The following is a 27,648-nucleotide window of genomic DNA, read 5'->3' on the forward strand; positions in this document are numbered from 1 at the left end:
GGCAAGGTTTTGGTAGCGGGGGGGGTTACAGGGGTGGCTTCTGTTAAGAAGCTGCTGGAAGCTTCCCCTGTGTTCGAGAGAGAGCCTATACCAGCCGGCTCTAAGACGGACCCGCTGCCGGCCAAGGCCGAGCCAATCAGCGATAGTGGTAACGCCTCTGTCATAACATTTTTAAGAAGGGAAAAAAGTTGGGACAGGACTGGCAGGTTCTGGCAAGGTTCTGGCAGGACTTGTGACCCTACGCTGGAGCAGTGTGCTCCTGAAGGACTGCACTCCGTGGAAGGGACCCACGCTGCAGCAGTTTGTGAAGAACTGCAGCCCGTGGGAAGGACTCGCATTGGAGAAGTTCATGGAGGACTGTCTCCTGTGGGAGGGACCCCACGCTGGAGCAGAGGAAGAGTGTGATGAGTCCTCCCCCTGAGGAGGATGAAGCGGCAGAAAATAACGTGTGATGAACTGACCGTAAACCCCATCCCCATCCCCCTGTGCCGCTGCGGGGGTTGGTAGAGAATCCGGGAGTGAAGTTGTGCCCGGGAAGAAGGGAGGGGTGGAGGGAAGGTGTTCTGAGATTTGGGTTTATTTCTCATTACCCTACTCTGGTTGATTTGTAATAAATTGAGTTAATTTTCCCCAAGCTGAGTCTGTTTTGCCCGTGACGGTAATTGGTGAGTGATCTCTCCTGTCCTTATCTCGACCCACAAGCTCTTTGTTATATTTTCTCTCCCCTGTCCAGCTGAGGAGGGGGAGTGATAGACCGGCTTTGGTGGGCACCTGGCGTCCAGCCAGGGTTAACCCATCACACATAGGCTCACTTTATTTCACTCCAAAGTAATCATAGTTTCTAATGGTTATATACCCTGCTCCAGATATACCTAGAACCGTTCTCCATATTGTCACTATCTTCAAGTTTTGTGCTTTACTGAATCCAGAGGCAAAATTACCTCTGCCTTGACCAAGCCTTTTGTTATTGAGCATAACTTTTATTGGCAAGTTACATTCAAAATGGGCCAGGCAATGTAATGATGAGCTTTACTAGGTTCAACAGGTGCAATAAATAAAGCAGAAAGTGTACTACTCCACACATTACTCACTACCATCACTAGACAGGAACACTGGGTCTATTTGGATGACAAAACCTAATAAAAGTCCACATCTCACCACCATGTTATTCAAGCCCTATAGTTGGATTGGACACCATAAAAAAAAAAAAATCCCACAAGGAACTCTCCTAAGTCAGTTACAACTTAATTTGTCCACATTCACTACATGCAAATCCACGCAGGTCCTCAATGTCGGGGGGGGGGAACAAAAAACAAAACATCTTCACCACGAGAACGATTAAATATTGGATGAGATTGCCCAGAGACATGATGGACTATATCTTGCAGGAAATACTCAAGACTAGGCTTGACTGTGCCCTGGATAACCTAATCTCAGGCCCTACCTGCAGCAGAAGCCTGGACCGGATGATGTCCAGAAGCCCCTTTTGACCTAAACTCTCTGTAAATTGGTATTTCTACATGCAGCTTTCTCTCTCTTTTCCATCATCCTTTTGAAATCCACATATCCATTCTCTATTATAAGATGCATAAAATGCCAGCAGTATAGATATATTCACTTCTTCTACAACAGTTTTCTCAGCAAGTACAACTCCTCACACCTAACAATTATGTTTAGTTCAGTTTCATCTCTTAAGACCTATTCATCAACACTACAAAATATTCTAAGCAAAAGCTTTTATTTTTCCTTATGCTTTCATTCCACAGACTGTTTGCATACAGAATGCAAAATTTCTGCAAAAAAATTTTAAAGAACTAAATGTTTATAGAGTATAGCCCATTGATTGACACGTATCTTTGGAGAAGGAAATAAGATTCTTGCTGCAGCCTCATATACTCAACAATTCTCTGGACAAAGTTCTTAAAAATTCACAGCAGAACCCTCCAACATTTTGTGAAGAGAGCTCTTATAAAATTATCCTAAATGAAAGCACCCCAATAAAATGTAAACTGAATTTTACAAAAGACAAAATAAAGCATTTACTAAAGAGAGGTCAAAATGATCCACACCAAAGCACAGGACACAGATTTTGGTAAAAAAAAAAGGAAGATAATGGTTAGTTAACATCATTGTCGCTCAATTCCTTCCATAAGATGGATTTTTTTTTTTACCTGAAATAAATCTGTGTAAATTCATTACTGTATTAGCTGCCTGTTATATTTTTCATCAGTAAAACAAGTGTTGTCTTAACATGTCTTCTTTTCCTAAAGTAAAGCTCTTGGTGATTCATATTTATCACTGCCTTGGAGACTGTCCAATAGTTTAACATTTTCAAGAAATCAAGTAAGGCATGTAGTACTACAGTTCCTAATTAGGGAGGATAACCTGCAGTCTCTAAGCAATGAAATCTCTATGGATCAGAGATGCTCAGTAGTCTACCTGAAGTTTAGCACATAGCATCCATAATTTCACAAATACATAGATGTAAGTGTTGTAAATGTACAAAATAAAAACATTAATTCTCTTTAGTTTATGCTGACACCAGATTCTGTGGTTATTCTTTTTAAGCAGCCATGATGTCCATTAGTAGGTCAAACAGTTAAAGTTAATTGGCAAGAACTCTGTATTAAGACAACTCAATAGCATAAATGATATAACTTACCAAGTTATGTGACTGGGGAAAAGCATATTTTGTAAGAACTTCAAATATATCTCTTCTACTGTGCCCTTCTTGTTTTAATGCAAACCGTAAATTTCTCATATCCTAAAACAAAGGCATTATCTTTTAAGTGAGCCAAAGCGGTAAGATACTTTTATCTGACATACAAACGCTATATTATACACTAAACATGATTTAGAATCTGCTTGCAATGCACCTCAAACCACTGTGAATGTTCAGTTTTATTTCTTGTCCATAAAATAGAAAAGAGCATAAGAACTCTACAAATAAAGCAGTACCACACTCTGTGTAGTGCAAACGCTGCTTTGGCATAAAGCCATCAGAAATGACTGTATCTGATTCACTAAAAAGTCTCATGGGCTACTGAATGTTTGCAGGATGGGAGTTACTCTCTGTTTTCAAAATGAAAATTTGCCAATAATCTGTCTAGAGTACATTGTCCCTAGCTATTTTCCCATCACTAACATCAAAAATAAGCAATATGCGCATTAACTACTAAGAATCAAATGTGTATACATACTCCATTAATGAGTCAAAGTATCCTGAATTATCCTCTGGGAACTCCCCTAGGACCATATTTTTTTACGGCAACATAATTTTTTTGTGAGACTAAGAAAACAGAGATAGCTGTTACATAAGCTTTTCATTGCCTTTACAGCTTACAAAACCCCCATTTGAGGTGTTCTTTGAAGATTTTAGGATTATAAAAAAATTACTTTTAGAGCAAATGAAATAATGAAGCAATGCAGGAATAATGCCCTAAAACAAGACTACTGTGCAAAACCTCTTGTCAATTAGTGATTTGGAAAGGAAGACCAATCCCTCTCCTCACATGCAGAGAGGACAGTTAAATAGCCCTTTATACAAAATGTATTTCCCTGTCCAGTTCCAAAAAGCTCTTTTTAAACTCAGCTCTGAGGAACATGTGTTTTTTCATTCCTATAAATAGGTAAGCAGTGAGAAAAGGAACCTCTAGACTTCATTTCCTGTTGAATTATTGGAAAGTCTTACTTTACAGGTTATATCTAATCCATAAGAGTTCTCTCCTCTGCTTGAAGCTCCTCCCATTTTTTCAATCCTTGAAATTACGCCCAATGGAACATTCAATACCAGAACTGGGTCCTGCAAGGAAAGTTTAAGTAAGGAAAAGATTAAACTGAAGACTCAAGCAAAATGTTCTTATGCATTCTAGAATAGAAAGCAGACGTGAAATACATACAGGAAGCAAAAGTGTGTTTCTGTGTTTGACTGAGTCTCCCCTCCCAACATGTTATGAAGGCTGTACAGTCACTCTACAGCCTTGAACATCATCCAATTTAACATGCAACAAAAACACTTCATGCCTAATACAGTATGCAGGGAAAAAAGGTGGCAACACCCTAAAAGATGCCTTCTGCTTGCTAAGACTGCTTTATTGATATACAGAATAAAGTAGAACAAAATGAAAGAGAGATTACTAGTAGAATTAGCTGCAACCAGAAAGACGTCAGTTCAGCAGTCCTAAAACCTTGTTTTTAAAACAAAAAATATCATGAAACAGATAACAAGTGCATTTTATTCTCTTTCATGTTCCTGCTTACTGAACACACTACTACTCCCCCCACCCATGTAAGGTTCTATTGATCAAAGTATTTTTCTTTTCCAACAGCAAGGACAATCAAAATCTTGGTTTACTGATTGCCATTTTAAGAACTATTGCACATCATTAGTCGCTGCCCTTGATCCATCACAGAATAAGTGTAAAGGAAACAGCTATCAAAAAAACTCCAACGGATAAAAGATAAAGGTATCAGTTCAGTGTAAGTGATTAAACTGTAATTTTACCAGGCAAAAGTCACACTTTTACAACACATTTAACTTTAAAGAACTTCCATTTTTAGATAGATTTCTCAGTGGCACAAAGGCAATTACTGTTTAGTCATTACACAATTAAGATATGGTTATTACAAACATTACAGAGCATTTCAAGTAAAAAGCCTCCCATGCAATTCCACAAGCATACGTGTGCCAAAACTAAAACAAATGAACTGGCCACAAAATAAATCAAAGGCAGTGGGGGTGAAGGGAAGGGGGTTTAAAGCCAACTCATCATCTGACGGAAGTAATTGTGGCATATTACTCACATTTTCCACACTTCTTAGGTACAGCCTGTAGTTTGTGATGTACACTCTTCCTTTAACGGGGCCATTAAATGGACACATATAAATAACATCCTTGTCTGTAAGAAATGCAGCATTTCTTAAAGATTGCTAAAAGAAAAAAATCAGAGCTATGGACAGCATCAGTTAAGTAGCAGTAAAATAAAGAGTGCTGCACTCAGCCACTCTGAGAGATGAATGAATTTAAAAAGTAATAAATCTGAATTTTGTCCACTTGAATTATTAAGAAAATGTGGAAGTTTCATACACTAAACTTGTCTAAATTAAATCAGCAGATTTCAGTAGCCTTCCCTAGTTACATCTGTGTTCTTCTCTTTCTTGGCACTACGTGGGAGAGGGCAGGACATAGAACAGCAAGTAGATTTAAGCCCTCTCTGCGATTACTGAACCAGTCTATTACCTATCCCAGCACAAACACATTCTTCTGTTGATACTATTACATCTTTCAGTGCTCTGTAACCAATTCTGCATTGAAGTACGTAGTTCAAGTTGTAAAGTGTTTAGGGAACTGTCCTGGTTTCAGCTGGGATGTAGTTAACCGTCTTCCTAGTAGCTGGTACAGTGCTATGTTTTGAGTTCAGTATGTGAAGAATGTTGATAACACTGATGTTTTCAGTTGTTGCTCAGTAGTGTTTAGACTACAGTCAAGGATTTTTCAGCTTCTCATGCCCAGCCAGGGCACCTGACCCAAACTGGCCAACAGTGTATTCCATACCATGTGACGTCCCATCTAGTTTAGGAACTGGGAAGGGGGGGGCGGGGTTTTTTTCGCCACTTGGGGGACTGGCTGGGTGTCGGTCGGCGGGTGGTGAGCAATTGCCCTGCGCATCATTTGTACATTTCAATCCTTTTATTACTACTGTTGTCATTTTATTAGTGTTATCATTATCATTATTAGTCTCTTCTTTTCTGTTCTATTAAATCGTTCTTATCTCAACCCAGGAGTTTTACTTCTTTTCCTGATTTTCTCCCCCATCCCACTGGATGGGGGGGAGTGAGTGAGCGGCTGCGTGGTGCTTAGTTGCTGGCTGGGGTTAAACCACGACAGGAACTCACCATCCTGAAGAGAAATATTACATTTCAATTTGAGGCAATCAAATATAGCAGGGCCATCAGTATTGTTTCAGCAAGGACAGTAACAAAATGAGTACTAACACATACTACTCAAAAAAGAAAGATTTAACTGAAGCAATGCCATTGAAGACTTATGTGAAGCACTACAAATACCTCTTTCTCCCTGTCCACTCATTTCTTTAGCCCAGTCTATTTATCTGCCTTCTACAACAAGCACTCTCCTTCCATCGTACTGCCCCAAAGCACAGACGATTGTCATAGGGATCACACCAAACATTCATCTTAGTCCCACACCCTCTCCCTCATGCCCTCCCTACAACTTTCCTTATTAAAAACATAACTACTTCCTCTGAAGCACCATTTTTGGTTTCACCTCAGCCAATCTTGTTTACAAACCCACCTAACAAATGCTCGGGCCAGAGGAAGGAGAAGCTTCACAAATAAAAGACAGAGCACTTTCAGTTGCATTCTGATACCTCAACGCAAAATTCCATGATTGGAAGACTCCATTCCAGGAAGAGACTCCATCAAGTAAGAAATCACTGTACACAATACATTAATCTCCCTTATGCTACAACATTACTGTTTGTAGAGGCTAACAAGCGCATAGTAGCCATGTGCATGCCATGTTCCATCAAGGAAGCATATGACTGTACTTAGGGTAGTCACCGTTTGGGCTAAGGTTCTACACTACTGTACATGCTATCAGTACATAGTGGGTGGCATGTAGAGTTCTCTTGACTTCGGAAAGCTTGCAGGGGCTCTCATCACTGGACACCTACTACTTAGTCCGTAGATACAATGACGACTTGCAGTTTCTTTGTACTGGAGGATCTGCCACGTGTGGAAACCAACATTTTAAAGAATTAAGAAGTTATTTGTGATAAGTGATAAAAAGTCCCTATCGCAATTACTTTAAAAAATTCATGGCATTTTAGTATGACTTACCCCTGCCACCAGCCCAAACCAGTCCAAATTATGAAACAATCCAGTAAGATACATGTATATGCCAGACTGCTAAACATACACTGCATTAGACAGCTATACAGCTTCATACCTGTCACTCTAGTCTCTCCTGGCAGACGAGGTATTTCTTCATTTTGTTCCCAGTTAGTTCCATCTTTTAGAGTCTACAGAAAGCAAAGTACAACAGCACATCGTATTTTATTTACAATTCCTTCATGCTCCAGATTAAATTCTTAAAGGTAATTTCTGCATGGGAAAGAATAGTTTTTTCCACAGTAAAAATTGACAGACTGAACCAAAACAGGAACACACGCTACTATACTAAACTGCAACTATTAAACATTTAAAGGTTGAACAGATCTGAAACATAAGCCTGTTTTAGTCTTTCTCCTTCTAAAAGAACACTTAACTATATTTCCCCTAAATTGGAATTAAATTTCTACACTCTAAGTTCTCTGAAAGTTTTGTGCATTTAATTTTCAAAGTACGCTAGGCTTGGAAGAACAACTGAAATCACTTAAGCAAACTACTCAACAACTACTACACACAACCTACTCATTTGTGGCTTTCCCACGTTCAGTCATTTTTAAGAATGATTAATAGAAGATAATCTTTGTTTTTGAAGAAATGTTTAAAAAGCTAAATAAAACTTTAGTTTCTGTTTTCTTGCACACAGGTTACATTTTCTTCAGCCATGCAACATCAAAAAGCAGAGGGGAATGCCACTCAGATAATTTTAATGTATTTCCCACTGGAGAGAAACATTTTAGAACTGAGCCAGCCAAACATAACTAGGTATAACTTATCAATTGTAGTACAGAATCTTTCTACAGCATCAAAATGCCAAAACTTTCAAGAATGCCACAGAATATTTCAATGTAGAAAGCAAGGATAAGTGTAAGTATATTAGAATTGATTTTAAGGAAGCTCTCATAACTTATGATACAGAGAATATTTCGCCCATCCACTCTGAAAGATATTTAAATCAACTCAGTTAACTGCATTAGAATTTTAGCAATAAAAGTAAGTATATACATTCAAGAAAAAAAGTAATTCAAATAGTCATTTTTCTACCCAAATATAGATGATAATGATCTCTGGGATCTCAGATGTAAAAAACATGAAAAAAGTTACACTCACCCTTTTACTGGAGGAACTCTCCAAGGAGTTTGAATTATATTTAGGTGTTGATGATGAGGCCATATCGGGTATCTGATGAGAAAGCACAAATTGGAGACTTAAACTTCCTCCTGGACTACATACTATTTACAAGAGAGATTTTAGACTTTGGAGGTCCACAGGTAGACATCAAGAGCTTCCAAGAATGTTTTGCAAGTTTCAATTAATTTAAAAAATTACACAATGCCTTGCACTTGAAGGTCACTATTTAAAAGCATCCAAATCTAACAAGAAATTAATTACTAGCTCTGGGATTGGTTCTTATTATAATGAATATTCTGACTCAAGCTGTATTTTGGAATTCAGTTGTTTGAATACTATTATTAGTTCAGTCAACAGACATTAGAGTGCTTGTTTTAAGCCACAGAATACACATACTATGAAATGCAACCTACTTGGAGCATTTGTATTAAGACTTTTCATTTAGCAAAACAGGGAGAAACTATAAAATTATTGCACAGCTCTTGAAATCATAAGCATGTCAATACACTCCAGTGTTTCAAGTTTAAAAAAAAAAAAAGAGAGAGAGAGAGAAGGAAAAAGCAGAAGTTCCACAGTACTACATTTAAAAACAATCCCCCATTTCCTAAACTGAAACTTCAGTTAACACACCAGAAGGGGGAGTGTCCAGCCTTCTGGTCTGAATAGCCTTGATATGTTTAAAGGAAAAGGATTTTTTTTTTTTTTTTCCAAACGGTATTGATTAAATATAGAATCGCATGATACAGGATGCATCTTCTTAATCATTTCCTGACATTGCACAAGGGATCTCTAGAACAAACACTGCGAAAATGCTCATACTTGAAGTTTCTCCAAACAGCAACTTTGTACCAAATTATACTTCCCTTTCACTAGTCACACGCCCTCCATCAAGCCGATTTGACAACACACATCAATCCTGAAGAGTTTTTGGTTGGTTGGTTGGGGGTGGGGGGTGTGATTACAGACTAGCAATCTTTGTTTCTATTCCAGAAATGAAACATTGTAGCCTTAAATAAGCACTTTCTCTCCCCTCTCAACACAGAAAAAAATTTGCACAGATCTCTGCACCATGACAAATCAGAGCATAACAGTGGGCTCACAGTGACACTGCAACAGTCCTACACAAGCAATAGCACTATAGCGACAGATTAAACTGCAAGATCCAAAATGCTTTGAAGTTACTATAAGGATACAGGAATGTGTTTGTGCAGGAAGAAGGGGGAAAGCCACAACCTGAAGATCTACAGCTTTCTTACCTCCTTACAGTGCCCAAGTCTTCCACATCTCAGAAAGAAAACATAGGAAACCTGACATTGTATTTAAAACTGTAATATTCAGTGATAGAGCTTATCAGTATAAAAATCACACCCCTCCACAAAAAAAAAAAAAAGAAGAAGAAGAAGAAGAACCCGACATTAAGTTGGAAAATGAAGAAAAATGCTTTTGAATATCACAGAGCCTGTGTGACCCTGTCATGTGGAGGTATTTCTTCCTTTCTGGGTCTCCAGCAGTCTCGGCCTTCTCCAAACACTGAAACAGAGGGGTCCTGAACTAATTCTAGTGCAACACCAACAATTTACATGAAAAGCTATTAGCAATCAACATTAAATCATTGTTCTTTCAAACTACCTTCCACAGAAAAACTATTGCAACACTGGAGACTAATGTTTTGACTATAAAATTTAGAAGATTAAGAGAAGATATCTTCAGTTTTTCCTTCCTTGCAATATCTTACATACTATAAAACTTAAGGTAGATTTAACTTTTTCTATACTGCTTTGTTAACTTGTGAACATCCAATATTGAGTCAGATGACTCTGCTTAATTTATAGAAGCTTAAGTTTCCTAATAACCAGATATTTATGAAGGTAAGAGGTATATTTACTCAGAAGCTTCTTTTAAAATGTTTTCCTTATGAAGTGGGTTTTGTTCATATTTTAAGTGAGAAATACCAGCTGAGACAAAGGCACAGCAGCCCCAGTTTTTCTGTGTCAGCATAGAAAGTGGTTTTAACTAGAGCTCACATAAATTTAAATTAAGGCTGCACCAACCCTGAGAGACAAGTGAGCATAAACAAGCCCTAGAAAAGTGACTTTTAAAAGATGTGGCAACCCTGAATAGATCTGCACTGCAAAATGGAAATTTTGACTGCAGCAGGTACAGGCACACCCAAGCTAGCTGTTGATCTTACAGCCGCAGCTACTCCACCAGCAAAGCCACAGAAAGACAAGCTTCAGCAGAGGTCACACAAGCCCACCCAGTATCCTGGACACTCACCTCTGTGCCAACCCACTGCCTAAGCTCCTAAGAACAAAAGCTCGTTTGGACATTCCTTATGCCTTTTAATACTACCTCCAATTGTAGCATACTTCTGCTGCTCACAGAGGGAAGGGTAAGAAGTGTTTTAAAAGCCTTCTGTTTCTTTCTTTGCTTTCTATATGATTTCCTCCCTTACTGCACATTCACTAAGCTTTGGCTGAAGTGTAGCATTACATGAGGTGAGTTACGATTCTGAAATAATCATCTGACTCCAGAACACTGACTACAACTTTTCCAAACCTCAGTGTAAATTAAAAGGACTTAGCAGAGATCCCTTCAGATTCTCAGAAAAATTTCTCTTTATAGAACCTGACAATACAGCAGCACAGAGCTTGTCTTCCCTCCACACTGCCACCCCACTAGGCCACTTAAAACAAACAAGATGTCTGCGGAGCTCTTGCAGCAGACCTTTGTGCGTGTGTTTCTGTGTATGTAAGTTTACTTTGTGTAAAATTCCCCCAACTCTCCACGAGATCAATTTCTTTAAACATACTGAGAATTAATTCACTCACTGACTTCAATTTCTATAGAATATTTCATTATAGAATTAAAACCAACTACTGTTTCATTTCCAACATTTTAATGATGCAAACTAGACTTATTCAGAGCTAATTAAGTTGAGTAAGTATGTATTGAAGGTAAGGTGTTATCTGTCAGATTTTTTTTTAAATCCATCAAATATTTTCACTAAAATCCGTGCACATTATTTCATCAGTATATAAGTGGAAGAATTCTTTTAATGCTACCTGGATTCTGCTTTGAAATCCAATCACACTTCAAAAACACAAATACTAATAAGCACATTTATAACCACCAACATTTCCCCAATTTCTGTAAGTAAACCATGATCAAGTAATTAAACTTTACATTATAGAACACCCATTAGCATTTAGAACAATGTCCACTTTTGGACCCCAGTACAAGACAGGCATTGATAAACTGCAGCGAGCTCAGCAGAGGGTCACCAAGAAGACCAGGACCTGGAATGCCTGCCCTATAATGAGAGGCTGAGGAAGCTGGGAATTGTTCAGCCTGAAGAAGAGACAGCTTCAGCGGGACTCTCAGCTGCCCACCCCTACCTTTGAGGTGGTTACTGAGAAGACAGAGACAGGGTACTCAAAGTGGTGGGTGATGAGAGGACAACACACAACAGAAACCAAAACAAACTAGATTCCAGCTTGATTTAAGGAAATAAAAAAAAAAACAACCCACCCTACTTTTGTACCGTACAGGCAATCAGGCAGTGAAAACAGGGCCCAGGGAGGTTGCAGTCTCCATTCTCAGAGGTTTTTAAGACCCAACTGAACAAAGCTTTGAGCAACTGGGTCTGATCCTGCTTTGAGCAAGAGGTTGAACTAGAGACCTCCTGAAGTCCCTTTCAACCTGAATTACTCTATGCTTCTGTGATCTTCAGGCAACAGACAAGCTTAAGTTCTCATTTAAAAGTACCCATCAAACAAGGACACACCCTTAAAGAAGTGGACTCCTCTGTATCAAAACAGCAAACAAGTTTTCAAAAACATTTAAAATGAACACAAAATATCTCCCTTTATAATATTATTTCTTTTTCCGTCAAACTGTAGAAGCAGCTTCTGGCAACCTCCCAAAGTAATATTGCCATGAACAATTCAAAAACATACTCCATCATAGTCTTAAAATAGCTACAACTTTCTCATTATCACAGAGCAGCAGTAGTCCTTCCACACAGGGAAAAATCTTGCAAGTAGTTTTCCACTGCAAACACATTTTATTCCCCAGTATCACCCATATGTACTTCTAGACTCACACAAAAATTGAAAAACATACAAACCTCACGCTTGTCAGCAGCTGAACAGAAGTACAATTACTCTGCAATATGAAAACAAATCAGACACCTTTGTGATATTCTGCAGTTACACACAGCTGAACATTCTTCCCTGAATCTAGAACAGCAAGGAGACAAAGCTATTTTACTGGATTTAACTTGAACTAATAAACAAAGCTTTGTTAAAGTTACCAGAACTTAATATAGTAACACTACCAAGAAATGTAGGCTCCAATGATCTTACAATAACAATTAAACTACTTGGGATCTGTATTTTCATTAAAGATTATATTTATACTTGAGTTTCCTAGGATTCATGGGGATGGAGGTACAAGAACATTTGAAAGGGTAGGCACTGAAGGCCAGATTTTAAGAAGTCAGTTCAAGGATCCTGTCTGCTCTTTATGAATAAATGCCAACAGACACAAGTATATGCCCACACAGAAAATCTAAATAAACTTTAAAACATTTAAATAGGCTTTTGAGGGTTAAGAAACCTGAAAAGACCAGCTACTCTTTCCTTAAGCTTCTTCAGTGCCAACAGGTTAGGGTATGTGTGCATTGCAGCTTGGAAAGACCACCAAGACTCTTGTAAGCCATGTTTAGATTGACAACAGCCTGGTGAAAGTAGTTCTCACCGTTTAATGATCCAGGAACAAAAAGCTCATTTGACATTTTCCTGGTCCTTTTAAGGCTTCATTTTCACACCAGAATCACACCAATTAATTTGCAGCTATTGTATAACTGAGCCACGCTTGCATCAACCTAAAATCTTTATACATTTAAAGAACTAGTTTGTGCCCAAACACAACATAATCTATATCTACCAAAGGATTACTACCACAAACATCTGAGATAAAGTAAACTGCATCAAGTAAATTGTGAGCACCACTTTCCAGGTATTTAATATTTTTGACCCTCCATCACTGCATTAAAACTTTGGAGGAAAAAAAAGGGGGGGGGCGGGTCAAGTTTGTACCTATATTAATCATTTGGAGCAACAACAATTTTGACACATTTTCATTTTACATTAAGCTTTTAACTTTGTATAGTCTGTAATGTTCAATATGTTAATCTGGAAAAGTGGAGGAAATTAAACTGCTAAATTACCATACACACAAGATATTTACAGAATATACTGAGTAAGAGGTAAACATGATGTGAAGAAGCATTAGTGACACACATTACTATAGTTGAAACAATTTGGTTTGGGGTTGGGGTTTTTTTGTGTGTGTGTATTATATATACACACACACACACACATATATATATATAAAAAAATAAGGGTAACAGGATAAGCGTAAGAATTATTTGCTTTTACCAGAATCAGATTTGTCAATACAGTAAAAATGAACAACAAAAAGTTTGACTGAGTATCTTCTAGAAGCATTCCGATTTCTGTCACACATCAATAACCATGACACAGGATAACACCAAAGTTCGCATAATCCTGCTCCAGATAATGATTTGTTCAAGAATGAAAAAAGTCTGTGCATCTCCAAGGCCTCTCCTAAAAATATAGTTACAAAATTTACTAAGCCCCTTCATTTGCTATCATAGTAATTCAGAAAACAATTAGAGCACTTCTAAAAAGAGTTACAGTTACAATTGAACAATTATATGACACTTGAAAGCAATCAGTGTGCTGGGTTAATCATTCAAGATCTGCAAGGCATCTGCCAGTCTAGATAAAAATGAAGTTATTTTCATAGTTAGACCTGATACCAAACAAGGAATTATTTCAAAGAGAAGAAAAATAGTACTGTATTAGTAAACAATTTTTCACTGTGTTTGAGAGGTAAATGTAAGTTAGTGCAGGTATATAGAAAAAGCTGCTTGCACCCTCATTTAAACAGAGGATGGAAAAAATGAAAAAGCAGGTTTATAATGATAAGGTATGCTGATATTACAAAAAGACTGTAGAGTTTTATTTGGTACACTAACAACCTACAGAGCCAGTATGAATATAATGCCTTGTGCTTCCCATAATAAAATTAAAAGCATAAAATACAAAGTCCTAAAAACAAAACCACATCTGTCAGCACCACGACTGCACAGAAGAGATAACACCTAATACACAGGTTTTCAGAAATAACATATAGAATAGAGCAGAAGTCTAGGAATTTCTAAGACAGTACCAAAATTAAGCTAAGACAACAATGAAGGGAGAAGAAAAAAAAGAAAAAAGTATTTCACTCCAAGTACCAAGCAGAAAGGAGCATAAATCCTTTAAAAAAAATAAATATGAAAAAGTAACAGTCCTGAAGGGTCAAGCCAACAACAGCATCTAAGTTATCATATCAGAGAGTCACCAAAATAAGCATCAGCATCTTTAACACTAGTAAATGAGCATTTAATCTAATGAAGTCAAGAGTAGTCATTCATCTCATTAAAGGTTAATAAAATTTTAGAATTAGAAATAAAGATATACAGGAATACAAAACAAGTCACAACAAAGATCTACAGCAATGAAGGCAGTTTTCTAGACTTCAGCTGTCCCTAACCAAATAGCACCAATCAACCAAAAAGAAACATAGTGAGACCAAAGTCCTACAGCCAACTAATCAAGTCCATAGAAATAAATACATCTCTTTCACACTCATTTAACTAGTTATATTTCAGCACAAAGGAACTATACTCAATAACAGAAACAAAAATAAGGTAGCAGAAGTCTCCAAAGTTTAACGAAGCTACAAAAAAAGTAAGTAACATAAGGCAGAGCATTCCAGCTTCAAACAGTCATGTAGTACTGACATCAAAAACATGCCTAGAGCAATGCCAATTCAGACACCACAGTTACATGTATTTACTTGTGGCTACTATCAATTACCTGTCACTCATTATGCAACTGATGGCAAACAGAAAGAAAGGAAAACTGACTTATCTGTGAGATGTAAATATTATCAAAACAGGAAAAGGAAGAGGTTCTATTAAACCACTTAAGAGAGCACTTATGATTTCTTACCATCATTTTAAGGGCAAATCATACCTATGATGCACACCAACAAACCACCTTTGCGTATCAAATCATAAGCTTCTACCTGCACTTATTCCAGAGTGGATCTTTGGAGTCAACATGGACTGCTAGGTCACAGAATCTCCTATTTCTTCTTTGCCATCACAGTAACAGGGTGTAAAACCCTTCCAAGTGTAACCTCTTGGTAATGGAGTCTGCAGCCCTTACCTTTCCCTCAAGCGAATCCTCATGATTCTACTGATCTGAGACTGGATTATGCCACTAGTGGGTCTTGTCCCTTAATGTCTAAATGCTAGTTCCCATTCGCATGTACTTACTAAACCTACATTTTCCAGGGAAACCATACGAATTTTCAAGTCTCTTTGAAAGCCTTCTCAATTCAAGCCCTAACTAGAACACAAAAAGCATGCCAGCTGTACAAGTCTCCATGGGATACTGCGCATACAGAATGCACACTAGTATTTGCCCTTCTGCACAGAAGTTTGAGTCAGTTAATCAAATTCATCAGTAATGCATTATAAAAAATTTCTGTATCCCTCAAAAAAAGTATCACTTACAAAAAAACTTGTGATCTGGAGCTCCCTGTTTGGTCAACGCAATTCTCCACCAGGCTTCCTGTCTTTAAGAAAAATGCACTCCACAATCCCTCATGTTGCCAATTCTTTACTAGACTGGGAACGGCAAGCTGTACAACTCAACACAGACTGCTGAATTTTTTTGTGAAGAATCAGAAACACTCCCTCTCCCAGAAAAAGCATTCTCTTGTTCCCTAATGTGCCCTGTATTTGAAAGGACAAGTCATTGTCCCCAAAGGACTCAATATGAACAAGTGCAAACGAACAAAAGTTCACAACAGTCAAGTGACTGCTAATTCAGCAAACAAATTACAAGCACGCCAGTTGCCTGCTGGCTCCTACTTTACAGGCTCACTATACCACGTAGTTTTGAAGATATTAGAAGGAAGACCTTGCACTAACAAAAAATAATATCGTGACAATGAAGTTCTATGAATGGCAGCAAGTAGCAACAGCTTGGTAGAAAGCGTGGCAAACATTTTCTCAGTGCCACCAGATCCTATGCACTTCTGTGTATATGTTTCTTTAAAAAAAAAAAAAATCTTGTAGCTTGTACATGGTAGCCACATGTTGAATAAATAATAGCCGGAGGAAGTAAAAAATCTTCAGTTCTGTCTTGATTGGTATTTCTCCTGTCTCCATATGAAGGTCTTCTTTCACTGTCTTAACTTCTCAGGGAATTTGACTCCTACCCTATTTTCAAAGTAAATCACACCTTCCAACAAGAGCTAACATAAAAGTTTGTAACATTACTTTCTCTAATTATCAACTCAATTGCTTCCTCCTTTCAAATTATATTGAAAATGTAGCTTAGGGTGATATCTCTGGCTTTTATCCTGGCAAGATTTCTTTTAAGAGAATTACAAGTTCTCTCACAAAAAGATGATACAGTAGGATACATGCCATCATGGACACTGAGTAACTCATCTGCTGAAGTGCTCTGATCTGTTAAGAGATTTCTCATGCTTTATATCACAGTAATAAGGAAAAGCAGCACCTACTTCAGTGGTAATAAACATAACTATTTGCTAAGGCTTGTTTTCTAGCAACTGTCAGACGTCTATTCCTTGTAATTTATGCTAACAATTATTTCTGTCCACTTGTACTTGCTTATTGCTTCTCCTGCATTTGTTCTATGCATATTATCTTTCTCTTGTCATGATTATCTTCTTTCCTGACTTTTTCTTAATATTTACTCTGGTAGCTGAGTTCTAAAGCGGAAGTTCAGTCATGTGAGCAGATCAAAGAAAGTAGTAGTTTTCCCTCTATGCATGTAGCCCTGTACAGCAAGTAGCTGTTAAATCTAGCTAGATTAGGTGGCATGACAGAAGTGAGTGGGTTTTTTTAGGAACCATTTGTCACATTACCTCTAGAATCAGCATTACATCTGTAGGAAACCTATGCCTGAAGGCTGATCTGTGGCTTTCTAAACCCACCCAGTCTATTTTCTCCACTCCGCACCCCCTGCAGGGAATGTATACCTCCCACATTGTCAAAAGCTGATGCGGTTGACAGGAAAGCCTATGGGATAGCAAATACAGCTTCAAAGTTTTCTATTAAGAAAGCCTTCAGTTGCTCTCTGCTCATTCTTCTTGAAAGATATCCCCTTAGGCCACTGTAGTTCTATTGCTAAAGATTTAACTGATGATTCCACCAGAGAAATGGAAATTGTATCTGTTATATAATGATATACGGTATAAAAAAATGACACTGTAATGGTTAAAATGACATCCCCTACTCAGGCTTTCCTCCAACTTTCCTTTGAGAACTTGTATAACCAATGCCTCAGACTCATCCTCTTTCATCTGCTGTGTTTAGTTCCTTCTTCCACTACATGAATTGCTTCTCTGAATACACATACCGCGGAGAAAGTACTATTCTGAGTTTGTCTCTGTTTAAAAAGAAGTAGACTAAGGACTACGATGAAATCATCCACAAACCATTCTTTGCTTCAATCCCTAAGAAAGGGGAGATTGGGACTATCCTGCCTAAATCATTCATGGGGCAGCACCATACTTTTGAGTATGCTCTCTTTAAAGTAACAAGCAGGTAGTTTGCTGGGCACAGGAAGTTTGATACTTCTGTATTCCACATCTGCCTATGTATATTAAGGCATTAATGGGTCCAGTCACATCACACAGAGTCTCTGGCATACAGCCTTTCCATTCATTATATGCAACAACCCAGCAAAGAGGCTGCACACCAATTACTTAAATTTTGTTGAAAAACACACATCCCCTCTTACACAGAAGTGTAACCCAGTCTACCTGAAAAGTCTACTTACTTTAGTTTTCTCTTGCTCAGAAGCTTCCAGGTTTAATAAGTCATTTCAGTTGTAGAAAATAGAGACGTGACATGAGAAGACAACAGTGTGTTCATTCCTTCAACTTTCAAACAACATCTGACTTTTGTGCTATAGCTGGCCCCTGACAGGAATGGAACAGGTAGGAAGACATTGTTAGCTCTGCCAGAATATTTCAATTGACATTACTTTTTAAAAAACTTCAGAAAGGAAGCAAAATCCCAGAATAGTTGCTACTAAAAACATTCTGGAGAAAGGAAACAAACAGTACTAGTTCTTTTTACAGTTTATCTTGATGCCAAACCTCCTGATACAAGTAGTTGGAACTGAGAACTTTCTCTTCTAAAACTTCAAGATACAGTTTTGAAATGTTTCTAATGTGTAACTCTTACACAGACTTTTAACCATGCTTATGTTCCCCATACATATTTGGGCATCTTTCTGCACACAATTAAGCATTTCCTCTCTCATACCTTCCCAAAGAATACGGCCATTTATTTGTTTCTTTTCCCAAATACATTCAGGAATGCCTTTCATATGAAAGCTGCTGTGTAACTCAGCAAAGTCAGAAGGAACAGACCATAAAACAAAACTTATTTTACCTGACTCAAGTTCTTAGAAAAATTAGTATGTTGTCTCCTTTAAAAGAACACACACAATATCAAAGATTTACAGTTACTTCTCATTAAATTAGTCTTGCATTCTAAATTAACTATTGTTAGTTAACACTGTAACTCTACATATCAGGAATACATTAACACTAGAGTTTGCTCAACCCCAGTGATGCTACAAGCCCGTCTCTTCAGCAAGTGCGTCTTTGGAAGTTTCCTTCTGACCAAGCATAGAATGATAAACAGTGCAAAAAGGGAAAATTCTGCGTTTTATTGAAAACGCCTCTATATCTCACCTCGTGATGTTTGCCACACCATGAAGCTACATACAGCCCCAAAAGTTCTGTGCGTTAAGGCTTGTTGTGCTTACCAGCTTTGTTAATAACTGCACAGCCTAACTTTTTTAACCACCTAAACCACAAATTAACATTCAAAATAAAACTGTAGCATGGAAGAGGTTCTGGTTTTGCACAGTGCGAATCCTGTACCATGAGATATGTGCCCTTCACATCTGGTTAATGATAAACAAATATATGACTACTAGCAAGCAATGAGCACAATAATGTCCCAAAACAGGTATTATGCAGTAGAGCCAAGGTACTTTTTAAACATATATAGTTTTGATTAGTGCCTACCATGACAAGTCAATCTACAGGCCAACTGCAAAAGACCTAACATCTACACAATTTTAAAACCGAATTTGCCTATGATGCTTTCTATAGCACCAAGAAAAATGGGGTTTCTGTGAAAAGAAAAAAAGCTAATGCCCTTCTTATGCTCTTAGTTACACGTACATCTGAAAAAAAAAAAAACCAAACCACAGAAGCAAACAAACCAAAAACCACCCATCACACAAAGTAGGAATTACGCTTTCTGACTGCACAAAGACCATCAAGGAGAAACAATCTATCATCTTCAAATCATTCCCTGGTTTAACTCAACTAAAAACGTTTGCTCTGAAATGGAAGGTTTCAGCTTTTCAGCCGCGAACACTGGAAGAAGTCACATGCTTCAGAACAAAATTTAAGCCAGTCAGAAATGAATACGGCAGCGGCTTAAAAGTCTGAAAGCGAATCAAGAGCACTCGGAGTATTTTCGTCTCGCGGGAGAGGAATTCTTTTTACGGGGAAGGTGAAAAATTACAGTTCAAAGGTGTCCCTGCTAAGCCATGACGCTGGGCTATGCACTTCGGCAACGTCCCGCTTCCAGATCGATTCAGCGCATCAGGGCGTGAGTCAGGAGAAGCCGGAGCCCAACAGCAACACGCAGCCGGCTCCCACCAGCCGCAGGGCCCGGCCACAGGTGACTGCCGGCACCGCGGCCCGCCGGCGACGGAGGTGGCGGCAGGGCGGGGGGGTCCCAGAGCGCTCAGGGCGGCAAGGGGGGGCCCTCGCCAAAGCCTCCAGCGACCCCCAGACCACCCCGGGAGGCGAAGAGGCGAGCGACGGGGGACGCGAGGTGTGCCGTGCCCTGAGGGAGAGGGGCCGGGCCGCAGGGAAGGCCCGGGCCGGCAGAACCCCCCCTCACCCCCCGGGCCGGGGCACACTTGAGGGAAAGGGGGACGGGAGGAAAGGATCCCCGGCGCGGGGAGGGGCTGGGGGCGCGGGGACAGGGGCGAAGGCCGCCGGGGGTAGCCCCGCTGCCCAGCCCGGGCCCCACGGAGACTCACCGCGACGCGGCCGCCCTCACCGCCGCGGGCCCGAGTGCGGCGCCGAGCGCTGCCCGCCCCGCGCGGGCCCGCCCCGCCCGCTCACGTGACGGCCCGGCGCCTGCCGGGAGGCGTAGTCCACGGGGGGGCGGCCGCGGGGGCTGCCGGGAGTTGTAGTCCTAGAGGGCGGCGCTGGCGGCCGAGGGGCGGTGGCGGGAAGGAGCCGGCCGAGGCCGTGAGGGGAGCCCTGGGCGGCTCGGGGTGCTGCCAGCGCCCACACCCCGCCTTGCCAAGCAGAGCGCTCCTAAATGAAAGAGCCGGGGGAAAAGGAGGAGAAGGAAAGGAAAACACGGGAGAGGCGTCCGGTGTAACAGGTCGAGTCGACCGGCTGATGGCCGTTAACGACCAGAGGTGCCCCAGCGGCCCAAGCCTGCTGGATGCTCCCTGACTACAAATAATCATAGCATCACAGAATCATTTAGGTTGGAAAAGACCTTCAAGATCATCGAGTCCAACCATCAACCATGCCCACTAAACCATGTTATGGAGTGCCTTGTCTACATGCTTTTTTAATACTTCCAGGGATGGTGGCTCAACCACTTCCATGGGCAGCTGGTTCCAACGCCCAACAACCCTTTCCGAGAAGAAATTTTTCCTGATATCCAACCTAAATGTCCCCTGGTGCAACTTGAGGCCATTTTCTCTCATCCTATCACTAGTTACTTGATAGAAGAGACCAGCACCCACCTCACTACAACCCCCTTTCAGGTAGTTGTAGAGAGCGATAAGGTCTCCCCTCAGCCTCCTTTTCTCCAGGCTAAACAGCCCCAGTTCCCTCAGCTGCTCCTCATAAGACTTGTGCTCTAGACCCTCCACCAGCTCTGTTGCTCTTCTCTGGACACGCTCCAGCTCCTCAATGTCTTTCCTGTAGCGAGGGACCCAAAACCAAACACAGTATTTGAGGTGCAGCCTCACCAGTGCTGAGTACAGGGGAACAATCACTTCCCTGCTCCTGCTGGCCACACTATTTCTGGTACAGGCCAGGATGCCGTTGGCATAAATACTGGTAAGAAGTAAAAGAATTGGTGATGCAAATGCCAGGAGCATTATTCATGTAAGATTAAAAAAACAAACAAACAAAATCCTTCATAAAATGGACCATTGCCAATGCACAAAGAGCAGCTGCGTACATCTAGAGGGCAAGGTGGTGATTCGGCGACCCTTTGCTCTCTGATGCTATCTGCTCTCAGGAAAGGGGGATTTGCGATAGTAGAAAACTTTTTTGGTGTTATAAAACATATTTTTCAGTTACAAAACAACTGTGTCCAGTTTCTCCAGTGGTGTGGCCGGCCCTAACTTGTTCCCCTACCAGTGGAGGGACAATGCCTCTCCCTGCTCTCGGGACTGGATACCACAGAAGAGCTGATCAAAGGAAAAAAAGAAAGAAAACAATATAAAACAGAAGTAACCTTGGGCTCCTTCATGATCCCAAGTGATTAGGAGCTTCATACTGGGTTTAACCCAGATCTCACAGCTCCAACGGTGCCCACCTCACACCAGCGTGGTGCCGGCACCACCTCCTTTGGGAGGAAGATCGTCACCTGCCAGTTTGCAAGCATCGTACCAACAATCATCGCCTCTGCTTTTCCGTATCTTCCTGAAAAAGTCTTTCTCCGATTTAATATTGCCAGTCATTTGTTGTCTATGAACAAGTAGTTACACCCTCTGAAGAGCTGACTGAGCTAAAGGCACTTGGAGGTGAACCATGCATTTGTGCCAGACAAGAAGTACTTTCAGCAGGAGCCACAAGACAAATAATTTTAAAATTAATTTTATTCATTGCTTTTAGGTGTCTCCTTTACTATCAACAATTTACATCTGGAATTCCAAAAACTTTAGAAAATCAAAACCAAAAAACCACAAGGGAATTGGGCTGGTGCCTCTTATATGGAAAAAAATGTTTCTGGAATAAAAAATATTTTTCTACAATAAGCATGGAACTCTGTGTTTTACATTAATAAGCAGCAGAAGCAAGCAGCAAGCAAAAGGAGATGAAATGTTGGTTCACCTCCCTCACACAGGCAATCTTGTCTGTTGTCTTTGGGTATGATACACTTTTGCTTCTGACATCATCCTTTCAGTAAAGACTAGCTAGAAAATTCACGGATGCAATTTTGAAGTCTTGCTTTGATTGATTCCAGTGTGGTATTTCCAACTGTAAATCATAAATCAATGTATTGGTTTATATGTAGACATTTATAAGTATAGGTATATGTTTATTGGTCTACGTATATGTCTGTGTATACACACAGAAAATCCTTCTTATTTGATGATTCACTCAAGGTTTCATTCAGATCATATTTTAAAGCTTTCCTCTGACATCATGAAAACTAGAAAGATTTTTTTTTTTTTTTGCCTTACTCATTTCTGACACTTCATGGCTTAGATCACTGAGAGTGCTCTCCACAAATGCTCTCATAAATTTCCTTCCATCAATTTTGTCCTAGATCTTTTCCAACCTGGCTTATGCCCCTTGCATTTCTTTAAAAAGACAAAGTCTCAAACAGCCTCTTGCTCATATAACCTTTAATGATCGCAACTATTATTCCACCCTAATCTGTGAAGTGAAATACTCTCCACCCTTGTTTGGTGACTGTCCTCTCCCTTTTTTTCCTCCTACATTTCTAACCCACCTACTGGCACATTTTTGAGGGGCTTTTTCCTGCATGCCTTCCAGCTTCCAGTAGATATTAAACAGGCCTTTCACCTTGCATTGTTCCTATAGTCACTCTACATTTTATCCCCAGATAATGTGTACTACAACCACAGTTCAAACAACAATTTCCACTCAGATTTTTCACAGCTATGCCTCTTCACTGCAGATTGCCATGCTTTCCTAACTAAACTCCTGGCTTGTGTCTCTATTACCTTCTTATGACTGTTCAGTGGGACTTCACCTTCTGCTGCACGCAGTCACAAACGCCCCGTGACTCCCACACCTGCATGGTCAGATGCCCAAAGATGATGTGAACTGGAAGAAACGTGCTTTGAGTCACCTGATTGATGGTTCACCTGATGGCTATTTGGATCTGCGAGAGCATACGTTATTAAAGTTTTCTATGTGAGTAGGGTTCTGGGATGTTTAGGCTGTCTCTGCATTTCTGAGCCTGGTCCTTGTTCTTTTGTATTGCAGCATATGGTGCCTGGGTCAGATGGCACACAAATGCTCCAGCTTCCAATACCTGGACCATCTGGATAAAAACTGGTTAATTGACAACCCTAATGTCACTTTAAGCTCAGTACAGTTAAAATAGTGTCGAGTCTTCTCCCACAAGTACTCTCTACTTTATCTATTACACTATTATCTGCCTGTACGTAATCATCTTTGACTCAGACCTTTCCCTAGCCCTTTATGTTCAGACTATGTCTAAATCTGTCCATATAGCTAAAACTCCCATCTTCTCAAATCTCAATTACTGCAACATCCTTTCCTTTGGCCTTGGAAAATATAACCTTGTCTTGCTTATACTTATTGAGAATGCTGCTACAAAGACCATTTTTTTTTAGTCTGTCATTGTCACAGTGTTATTCCTCTCTTTTCATCCCTGTGCTGGCTCAGCCTACTCTATCATGTTGATCCTTACCTACATGTCTTTACTTTGGAAGGCCCCGGTAGCCTGTCTTCACCTTACTTGCCATTTCCATTCACTGCTGAGATCTAACTGCAGCTCCAGTCAGCCCACAATGCCCGTTTTCGCAACACACTTGTAATGCATTTAAACAGGTTCTTTTGTGCGTTCTTTTGGCTGCCTTTTATTTCCGAGGATCCTATAAACAGCCCAAAAGTTACTGATAATTTTTCTTCAGAGCTCTGCTTAAAACTTTTCTTTCCTGTAATGTCTACAAAACAGTGTCACATTTCTTTATGCTGCCTCTCCTGCCTGTATTTCTCAGTTGTCTCATTTCATACTTTGCAAAGCTCTCAGGGCAGGACCATCCTTTGTGTCAATTCTGATCCGTAATAGGGTCTTGTAGCACTATGGTAATACAAATAATAAATACACATGTGGAACTGAGATGCCAGGGAGAACCTAGGTATTATCAGATTGATGACAACAAAGTACAATTTGGGAGCATAACCATACCTGATAATAATATTAACTTGTTTTTCTACTATTCTGGAGAGTAAGGGGGCAAAACTATGTGCAGGTGGGGAGTCCGCATCTTTAAATCAAGCCCATAGGTCAAGTTAAAAATGATTTATATCCATCTACCCCGCAGCCTCTACCACCATTTTCACTTGGTTATAGTTGCTGTTGTGACAGATAAAATGGAAAAGACAATGTAGTGTTAAACATATCATAAATACACAGGTATGTCTGTATTTTCACATATGTACATTTTTTTTCCTTTTATGCATTAGCTATTAGAAAAAATAAGGCATATCAGTGGTTCCTTTGCTTTTCTAGCACTGTGCCACTTACACACTTTGTTTCCGGTTATTGTCCTTTGTTTGCTAACTTGATGTTTATTTTTGTCCCTGCTAAATAAAGACTGCCAGATTTAATTCTTATAAGCTGTACTTTAAGACCTCTTTAACCTATTTCTATCTAGCTTTTCCCTCAATTAGCCTAATCATTTCTTTATCAAGTAACATGTTACCAAATAAAACACTTATAGCACCCTAAAAAAAAAATTGCCCCTTGATGCTTGACTCACAATAGCAATAAGGTGAGTTATATAAGAGTCTAGTTGTATTTCTGGATCCTGCGACTCCTGAGGGCTGGAAATAGCAATTGTATTTTGGGAAACATTTTCAGAAACACTGACTGAATGTACATACTTGTTATTGTGAAATCAGGCAGATGTTAGCTTTCAGATACCTAGGTTTTGCATGCACAGTACTGCTGTCATCAAAACCTGGCCCATGGCAACTGAAGCATACATACACATATACATATATATATGTGTGTGTATATATATATGTGTGTATATATATATGTGTATATATATACACACATCTGCAGTGACTAGTAGACAGATACCTCCTATTAGATGATGATTCTTTGTCTTCAGGAGAAAATTAATATCAGGTACTTGCTGATTCTATATCTAGGTAGAAAAAAATTATTTTCTCCGTGCAAATATTAGAAGCAGTTAGTAGGTTTTATTTGAGAAATAGCTGCATTTCACAGGAAGGCAAACTCATTCTCACATGTATCATACCTAATTTTCATAGTAAATAAAAGGTTTTAAGAGAACTGGAATGAATTGGATGAAAAGAACCAAAAAAATGGAAGTTAGTAATATCCACTGAATTACCAGAATTGTTAGTGGAATTAATTTTAGTACCATCAGAACAATGCCCCAAATTAAGAGAAATAAAAGAAAATCCTCTTAAATAGCACACAAAGGAATAAGCTTCCAGTATACTTAAATGTAAATTGCAATTAAAAGTTACCTGTTAAATGTGTAAATATAGCTCATAAAACAGAAGGACCTTTTAGACTAATACCTGTTAGTATTAGCTAATAAAACAGCTTCTGCTCTGTGCTCTGAAGTTCTCTGAAGGGCTGAGGTTTCATTCAAATCCCGAAAGAACTCTAGTGACCCAGGGCAGCTGAGACTGCAGCAGTGAAGAGGTTAAAAGCATAGCACCTTGGCATCACACAGTTCTATCAGCATAAAAAAACTGTGTACAATGGACCCCCCAGCACACTTCTTCTATTGTCAAGGTCCACGCATGTACAACTTAAACCACAGTAGTGTCTGAATCACTTAAAATGCAGCATGTAAGAGTTATTTTAGGCATCATTTTAAGTATGCCAATGAGCACAACAGAGATGGGCTGTCAAAACAGAGTTAATACATGCCCTATGCAGAAATACTCTTTGGTTTATAGTACAAGAGTCATGGCAGCTGATGGGACAGGAAGGGAAACATTTTCACCAGCATTTACTACTCACAGTGGAATATTTGTGCATTTTGAAAACACAGCACAGCCCCTCTCAGCTCCCCCAACAAAGAGGAGTTAGCTTTAAAATTCGGACAAGCTCCAGGCAGCAGACTGTGGTTGCTGAACGGTGAAGAGCCCCAAGGTCACAGGACCAGCCGGAGAGCCTGCAGAAAGATAGCACTGGGAGATCCCGTCCTCTTTCCTCTTTAGGAATGTGCATCTATTTAGATCACAACATATTTTTGCTTGATTTCCATGATAGTACTTGCTGTCATATTGTCAACAGAAGTGACTGCTTAGGCAGGATGGGCAATCAAGCAGCTGGCAAGCTGTTCCAGGCACCGGTACCCACCAGATCTCTACTGATTTCTCTCTCTAAAGCCCAGCTGATCCATTAATTTCGAAGAAAACCTGCACTCTCAGATGTTGGTGATGAATTCAGGTTGGATTCAAGCCTGTGTCAGCAGAGGCTGCCAGTGCATAGCTAGAGGAATTGAGAATATAGTTACTTTTGGGTTCTCCAAAGCTCATACTTTATTGATTTTGGTTTAATTCAAATTTCCCCTGACTATGTTTTGTAGTGAAAATGGCTCTAATCTTGTTATTCTAAGGTGTTATTCTTTATAATAAAAAAGAAAACCCACCACCATAGTAAGTTTACCTAAATACGTCATGGTGGGGAGAAGAGAAACTGGGTTTCAGATGCAATTTTCTTTCCCATTATTAGAGAAAATTGCCATTTATTGCCAGGATTAAAAACAACTGGCATTCGTGGTGTTAGCAGGAATCTCCATTGCAGCACTCAATAAAGGTTTTTCTCTTAACTCCCGTGGGATCAAGGATCATTCCCGTGGGACTGAAAGAGCCATGCTGCTGTGGATCAGCTAGCCTGGCTCATCTTTGCACTCTGGTGATTAAGAGAAAATAATTTTATTATGAAGCAGAAGTTCTTTAGTTGATCTAATGAGTGAAACAAAACCTCTCTCAGCTCTGCAAAATCACTGAGACAAGTGGGGTCTTCAGAAGCCCTGAATATCACATCAGATGCTGATACAGGTTTCTTCAGACAATTAGCAAAGCTTCAAGCAGCCACCTGAAAGAAATAATGGCTTTATTAGAGCTAATGCAGTCATTTCTTCCATGAAGCTTCTTGTGAATAATTCTTGCTGGAAAAATTGTACATGATTTCTTTTCATTTATATTTTAATGCAATTTATTATACAACAGCGACCTCCATTCAGGGTTCAGAAGATCAGAGTACTTACAGTAATCTTCACAGCACTTTGTATCTCCAGCTACAGCTTACATTCACAGCATGAAAAGAATAAGAAGTTAATGTACCAAATCAGAAATCTGTGTGGCAGTGTTAATCTCAGGGTTGAGTTATTATTTATTAGTAGTATTATGGTAGCATCT

The 27,648-nt window shown here is 39.6% G+C and overlaps 1 protein-coding gene across 5 annotated transcripts in view; it reads right to left on the bottom strand.

Annotated features, from left to right (window-relative positions):
• The window catches only part of MTM1 (myotubularin 1), a 46,976-nt gene extending 26,588 nt beyond the window's left edge, over positions 1 to 20,388 (bottom strand). For 2 of the 5 annotated variants that reach the window (XM_069811136.1, XM_069811133.1), the window contains exons 1-7: positions 20,298 to 20,388; positions 18,000 to 18,141; positions 8,020 to 8,091; positions 6,971 to 7,043; positions 4,804 to 4,898; positions 3,692 to 3,802; positions 2,663 to 2,764 (exon numbers count right to left, since the gene is read on the bottom strand). In XM_069811136.1, the coding sequence (XP_069667237.1) occupies positions 2,663 to 2,764; positions 3,692 to 3,802; positions 4,804 to 4,898; positions 6,971 to 7,043; positions 8,020 to 8,082 (444 nt within the window). In that variant the 5' untranslated portion in view covers positions 8,083 to 8,091; positions 18,000 to 18,141; positions 20,298 to 20,388. Of the gene's footprint in view, positions 1 to 2,662; positions 2,765 to 3,691; positions 3,803 to 4,803; positions 4,930 to 6,970; positions 7,044 to 8,019; positions 8,098 to 12,169; positions 12,282 to 17,999; positions 18,142 to 19,473; positions 19,494 to 20,297 lie in introns of those variants that run through there. The other 3 variants (XM_069811135.1, XM_069811134.1, XM_069811137.1) reach the window with 3 other exon arrangements.
• Between the last annotated feature and the right edge of the window lie 7,260 nt (positions 20,389 to 27,648).

This window comes from Haliaeetus albicilla, chromosome 23 (assembly GCF_947461875.1).
Source record: "Haliaeetus albicilla chromosome 23, bHalAlb1.1, whole genome shotgun sequence".
NCBI classification, from domain to species: domain Eukaryota; kingdom Metazoa; phylum Chordata; class Aves; order Accipitriformes; family Accipitridae; genus Haliaeetus; species Haliaeetus albicilla.